General features: G+C 58.0%; 1 protein-coding gene across 1 annotated transcript in view; it reads right to left on the reverse strand.

The window, feature by feature from the left end:
* Positions 1–892: 892 nt before the first annotated feature.
* Positions 893–7,048, reverse strand: part of NT5M (5',3'-nucleotidase, mitochondrial) — a 24,618-nt gene continuing 18,462 nt past the window's right edge. Inside the window, exons 4-5 of the mRNA XM_037733593.1 lie at positions 3,514–3,646; positions 893–1,756 (exon numbers count right to left, since the gene is read on the reverse strand). Of these exons, the coding sequence (XP_037589521.1) occupies positions 1,614–1,756; positions 3,514–3,646 (276 nt within the window). The 3' untranslated portion in view covers positions 893–1,613. The remainder of the gene's footprint in view (positions 1,757–3,513; positions 3,647–7,048) is intronic.

Below are 7,048 nucleotides of genomic sequence, written 5' to 3' on the forward strand. Positions count from 1 at the left end.
AGGAGTCCTGCCTCCCTAAACTGGGTGATGGAGCCTGGAGGAGTCCTCCCTCCCTCTCCCTCCCTAAGCTGGGTGATGGCGCCTGGAGGAGTCCTCCCTCCGTAAGCTGGGGTGATGGAGCCTGGAGGAGTCCTCCCTCCCTAAGCTGGGTGATGGCGCCTGGAGGAGTCCTCCCTCCCTAAGCTGGGTGATGGTGCTTGGAGGAGTCCTTCCTCACTAAGGTGGGTGACGGAGCCCAAGCTCCTGAGACTGTAAGGACAGGAACATCCAAAAGCTCAGCCAGCTTTGAGCCGTGGGCACCTCCCCTTGTCTTCTCTCCTATCTGGCCCTGCCTCCAGGGCAGCCCAAAGCATCTCTGCCACGTTAAGGCAGAAGGGCCTGCCAGTAAGGCCCAGAGCTGGGGTGGGTTAGGGGTGTGAGAAACCCCTGTTCCCTTCAAGGGCCATGATAGGAGTGTGGCCAAAACAGTAAGGGAAGGGCATAGGGACAGAAAGCGGCCCCAAAACCTCTCCAAAGGGCAGCGGGGAGGTGCCTGGTTCGAGCTGTCACTCCCCAGTGGGTGAAAAGGAACAGAAGCTGAGGCTCTGACACCAGCCTTCTCCCCAGGACTCCTGCAATCCCACAGAAACTTGGCCTTGGGAGAAGAGCAGAGGATGGGGGACCCAGCTCTGGGCACTGGGGCAGGTGCGGGAAAGAGGCACGGGGCCCATCTCCGAAGCCTCACCCACCAGAGGGTCCCCCACTAGGGCCCAGCCTGTGAGGCAGGGGCTGAAGTCATGCCTTCCTCCACCTGTCTTCAGTGCAGTGGAATTCCCCAGACACAAGACTTGAACCTGGGTCAAGCCAGGAGGGCAGACGCCAGAGGACCTGGGGGCAGACCACAGCCTTGAGCTACACACGTGAACAGCATTTATTTTTCATGCACTCAACACACGTTCAAGCCGACGGACTCTCTGCTGGGCCCTGAGTGGGGCCCTGGGGACAGAGGTGCGAGAAACCTCTGAGCTGGTTGAGGCCAGGGCCGGTATCGTTGTCCCCCAGCACAGAGCCTGGTGGCCGCTGTCACCTAATGAGTGTTTGCTGAATACACGGCAGGTCGTGTGGGGTGAGCAGGCGGGGCAGGGCCGCTGGAATAAGGGGTGCTGTGGCAGGGCCGCTGGAATAAGGGGTGCCGTGGCTGAGACCATGAGGGGCTCATCCCCACCTGGAAGCACCTTGGTCGCCAGGTTCCTGGCCCTCCTTGCTGATGGCTGCAGACCCAGGAAAAGGGAACCCCCCCACCGCCTCAGAGAACTTGCTAGGGAGTGGAGAGGGCCACCAGCCCCCAAACAGTGGCCCCACCTCCTCCCTGTCCTGAGCCCCCCGGCTTCTGGCAGCTTGCAGCCTGCTGCCTGAGGTCAGGCTGAATGGCCTGGGACCACGTGTCTGTGTCCAAGGGCCTGGAGGGCCCAGCCCTGCCCTGAGATCAGGTTAAGGCCTGGCAGGGCTGGGGAAGGGAAAGGACATGCAGCAGGAGGTCATGGGCCCCGGGAGTCTGGGAGGGACCCCCAGGCCAGCACATGGACCCCACAGGCCCCCAGCTGGGAGCCCCACGAAGCACAGTCCAGCTCAGCTCAGCGGGGCCGCTTGCTGTCCAGAATGGCCTTCCAATCGTCTGCCCACGAGTGCAGCCTGCGGCGGGGGGGCTGCAGCTGCAGGTGCCGGTTGTGACAGGCAGTGAAGAGGATGTGCTCCCAGCTGGGGGTTGGCTCAGCCCCTGTGGGTGGGAAAGTGGCATCAGCTCAGCCGCGGAGACCTGGGACGCAGCTGCCGAGGGCAGAAACCTGGGTATCCAGGCAGGCCTCTGGCCTTGCCAAAACTTGTTTCCTCTGTGGAGTGGTAAGTGCACGCGCCCCTGCCTCACAGCGGGTGTGAGGATGGTGTGAGATGTGGCAAGGGGGCCCTCAGCATGTGCAGCCAGTGCTCGGTGGACAGGGACTGACTGCGGGCTGCCATCACCACCAGCACTGCTGAGGGACATGTGCTGGTTCATGCCACCCGGTGCTCCCCCGACTTCCCTCTCCATGCCCCGCCATCCTGCTGGCCTGCTGTGGGAAGGCCAAGTGGCAGCAGCTCTGCAGCTCCCCAGCCGCTGACCACAGGCCCTGCAGCCTCCCCAGGCTCCAAGCCCTCATGTCCACACTGGTGATGCCAGTGGGACGCCACCCCTTTGGAATATGCACCTGCCCCAGCTCCCTGTGGCTGGAGATGGAGGCCAAGCCGGCCTCTGGGCCCTCAAGGTCATGGGCCCCCACAGGCCACTGTCTGCCCCGGCTCTCCTGGGAGCCCACGAGGCTGGGGAGGGTGGGGCGGGTGCACTCGTGGGGTCCACCCTCTGGACGAAGTGACGGAGGTGGCATGTTTCCCAAGCCAGTTCCAAAACCATCAGGGAAAAACTAGAAGGTATTTTCCCACTGGGGTGTCCAAAAGACCGGACGGCTTCCAGGAGGAGACGGCTGTCCAGGGATGCTGGAGAGCCAGGCCAGGACAGAGCCGTGAAGCAGAGAAAAGATTCCATGGCCGAAGCTTTCCTTACCCGTTTTCAGTTAGCTAAACCAATAAGCTTCCCCTCTCCTGTTTTGTTTTGTTTTTTTTGAGACAGGGTCTTACTCCGTCGCCCAGACTGGGGTGCAGTGGTGCAATCACAGCTTGCTGCAGCCTCTACCTCCCCGGCTCAGGTGATTCTCTCACCTCAGCCACCAGACTAGCAGGGACCACAGGCATGCGCCACCAAGACTGGCTAATTTTTTTGTTTTTTTTTGTAGGGACAGGAGTCTCACCAGTTGCCAAGGCTGGTCTCCAACTCATGGGCTCAAACAATCCTCCCACTTCAGCCCCTGGAGTGGCTGGGACTACAGGCATGAACCATCCCGCCCAGATAATTGTTGTATCTTTAGTAGAGACAGGGTCTCGCTATGTTGGCCAGGGTGGTTTCAAACTCCTGGGCTCAAGCCATCCACCTGCATCAGCCTCCCAAAGTGCTGGGACTACAGGCGTGAGTCACCGCGCCACCGGTCTCCCTCTCCTTTCTACGCAGTTCAGTTCGACACTGACTGGCTTGTTTGATTTTTGGGAGGAGGGTCTTCTGTCCCAAGCCGCCTTCCCCGCAGGAGCTCTGCTCCGCCCTCCTGTCATTCATTACATTAGTCCACATGGCTTTTGGGAGAAAAAAGGGTTTTGTTGCTAAAAACAAACCTTTGGAAACCAGAATTGAGTCCCCGTGTTACATGAGGAAGTAAAGGCTTTGGAGCTGAAGGGACTCACCCAAGGCCACCCCTCAAGCTAACCCTGAGGCCAGCACCCACTCCTCCCAGCTCCCAGGAGCACCAGGCCACAGCCCACACGGAGGGGAGGAGCTCAGTGCCTGGCAAACAGCTGGTAACTAAGGGGGGCTGGTAGAGGCAGGAGGCAACTGAGCGCTCACTGCCCCGGAGAAGGGGGCCAAGGCGCGGGCCCTCCCCACGTGCTCCTCACCTGCCGCAGGCCACTTGCCTGTGATGTCCGGCCGGTCGTCTATGAGAAGGTCAGCAGAGACCACGGTCTTGTCTCTGGTCAGCACAATCTGCTCCAGAAAGTCAGGGCCGAGGTGCTTCTCTACCCAGGCATACTGGACGCCAGCAGGCAGGGCGGGTGGTGAGAAGAAAGTGACATCAGAACTGGGAGTCGATCAAGAGCCAGGGCAGGGGCCAGCCTAGACCTCAGCTAACAGGGGCATGGAGGGACGGGGCCTGACGTCGAGGCAGTCAGTGCTGGGAAGAGTCCAGCCCTCCAGCCCAGGACGCCGGCACTCAGGGAGTGCGCGTGGCTGGTCCACACCCCAGTAGCTGGAAAGCAGCAGTCACAGCAAACCCAGGCCTGCTCCTAACACACCAGCGAACACTGCGCAGCACCACCCAGGTGCAGGGAGCAGAGGGCAGCCATGTCTGCCACCCCCGCCGCCCACTGGGCCACTGCCACCTCCTGCCGCACCTGCATTAGGGTAGTGCACTCTGTTAGGCACTGAACAAAGAAAACCAAGACAAAAAGCAGTTCCTGCCCTCAGGGAGCCTACAGCAGGTGACAGTTGTCAAGGCCCTCTTAAACAGTGAGTTACATAACACCCACAGGCCCACAAAGAAGCCACAGGCTGCCCAAGGAAGGTTGTCTTCAGGACAGGCAAGCTGACCCCAGGGGCACCCCTAGCACAAAGCTCGTTCCAGGTGCTAACGAAAATGGGGCAGGGCGTGTCTGGGCTGAGGGACAGCAAGCGGGGTGCTGGCGCTCCCCAGGGGCGGGAGCAGACGGGGCCTGGCCATCCACCAGCACCCTCTTGCCGCCGGTGGGCTGTCGGCATCCTTTCCCCTTTCCTCGATTCCCTGGGGAAACTGACTTTTTCCTGCAGGGTAGCAGGTCCCGACTGCTCTCACCACCCCAGTGCAGCGCCGCCTAAGCACGGCACCTGCTCTGGCCCGTGGGGCCCAGGCACCCTGACTGAGCCCTGCCCAGCTCCAGGCTGTCTCTACAGCCACCCAGATTCCAACACCCTGGGTGATTTCTGACATTGGCAACCAACGCCTTAACTCATAGACCCTGTTACAACTACGGATGTTAACCAGCAGCAGACTCCCAGCAGAGGAGGGGCAGGGCTGGAGGCACTTTTTCCCAAAGCTCCTCTGGTTCCTGCATAAACAGAAACTCACACTGAGTGGCCCTGTCTGCGAAGGGAGCTCAGTGCATCGGCTGCCACCCTGGGGCAGAACCCGGGCAGGTCCGTGCCCTCTCAGGGACTCCGTTTTCCCCTGTGTATGACGAGGGGATGGGACATGGGTGCCTTGGGCTGGCTTTCTTCCAGTTGCAAGTCGCTTCAGGAGTCCTACTTCACAAAGGCAGACACCACATGACCCTCTGCAACCAGCCAGCACAAAGGACATGAGAACAAGGCTGGGTCTGCAAAGCAGGCTGGCTCCAGCCCCGTGGCGGTCCCAGCATCACCTTGCTCTGTGGCCACCTCGCTTACCTCACCCACCCAAAACAACCTCTTCTCACTGCTTGACCGTTATGCTTTTTCCTGCTCAGAGCCTCACACATGCCGTTTCCTCTGACTGGATCATTCCTTCACGGACGCCTGTGTGCACACATGCACACAGCAGACACATCTGCATGCACACACAAGAACACGTGCACACACACACACATGTGCACACAGGGCCCTTCTCCTAGCCCAGAGCACCTATCCTTCTAAAGCTGTCATCCTCTCAGCCTTCCCTGAGCCTTCCCACTCTGTCCTTCCTGGCAGTGTCACAATCGGAGCTATACATCTCTGTAACTCACTTCACATCTGCACCACTCGACTGTAAATTGCTTGTGCAGGCTAGATCGGGGGTAGGAGCCTGAGGCTAACGTTTTCAGCAGACCTACTGCACAGGCACGAAGTGTCCGTCATCGTATCAAACCTCACGGCAACCTTCCAGGTCGGGAGTTTGAGACCAGCCTGGCCAACATGGCGAAACCCCGTCTCTACTAAAAATGCAAAAAAATACAAAAAACCTAGCAAGGCGTGGTGGCAGTTGCCTTTCTCTTGCAGTTATTTAGCCAATATTGCATGAGGTACAGTTCTAGGAAGCAGAGACAACAGTGAACAGGAGACCCACAGAGTGCACAACGCAGGAGGCCCACGGGCCACAGACAACCCCAGCCGGTGGGCGAAGCCTCTGCAGTCAGCACAGAGCTTCAGCCACGCAGGGAGGCCTCACTGAGAGGGCGGCATCAGCCCTAGACCCGACTGACAAGGTGGCCGGCTCTCTGCAGGTTGGCAGGAACATTCCAGGCAGAGGGACCCACAGACGCTGATGTTCTAAGGCAGGCAGGTGTTCAGGCGTTTGAGGAATGGGGAAAACCCTGGAGTGTGGCTGGAACACGGAAAATCTGGGGATGTGGGAAGAGAAGGGTCAGGTTGTGTTTTTTTAATTTCCACTGCATTGTGACCCACGCTTTTGTAAGATGTGAAATCAAATCACGTGCCTGAACACTGCAGCACTGTCAAATTGCCATGAACACTTCCATCACACACACCGTTTCCGTGTTTTATCTCGCACCGGCGCCAACCTGCAGACAACATACGGAGCTGCTCTGCAGAAAGGGTTTGCGTGGGAGAATGACGCGCCACGACAGTGGTGACTAGATCCCGTACGGATGAAGAAACTGAGGCTCAGAGAGGGTCTGTGACTCACCAGCGGTCACACAAGCGGCAAAACAAAGTGGGCTGTTTGTATCGGGTTGTGAGAGTTCTTTATGTCTTCTAGAAACCAGTCCTTTATCAGATAATGCATTTTGCAAATTTTTTTATGATCTGTGATTTGCCTTTTCATTTTCTGAACAGGATCTTTTGAAGAACAGAAGTTTTGTACTTTTAGTTTTTATATGTACATATGTATTTATATGTATTTAACCCATTTGGGGTTAATTTTTTTTTCAAAACATTCTTGCTCCGTCCCCCAGGCTGGAGTACAGTGGCATGATCTCAGCTCACTGCAACCTCCACCTCCTGAGTTCAAGAAATTCTCTTGCCTCAGCCTCCCAAGAAGCTGGGATCACAGGTGCCCACGCCTGGCTAAGTTTTTTGTATTTTCAGCAGAGACGGGGTTTCACCATGTTGGCCAGGCTGGTCTCAAACTCCTGACCTTGTGATCCGCCTGCCTCGGCCTCCCAAGTGCTGGGATTACAGGCGTGAACCACCATGCCTGGCCAGGGTTAAATTTTATATATGATGCCAGGCACTGTGGCTCACGCCTGTAATCCCAGCACTTTGGGAAGCCGAGGCAGGTAGATCACCTGAGGTTGGGAGTTTGAGATCAGCCTGGCGAACATGATGAAACCCCACATCTATTAAAAATACAAAAACATTAGCCAGGTGTGGTGGCAGACATCTGTAATGCCAGTTACTTAGGAGGCTGAAGCAGGAGAATCGCTAGAACCCGGGAGGCGGAGGTTGTAGTGAGCGGAGATTGTGCCATTGCACTCCAGCCTGGGT

This window comes from Cebus imitator, unplaced genomic scaffold, assembly GCF_001604975.1.
Source record: "Cebus imitator isolate Cc_AM_T3 unplaced genomic scaffold, Cebus_imitator-1.0 Scaffold538, whole genome shotgun sequence".
Lineage (NCBI taxonomy): Eukaryota > Metazoa > Chordata > Mammalia > Primates > Cebidae > Cebus > Cebus imitator.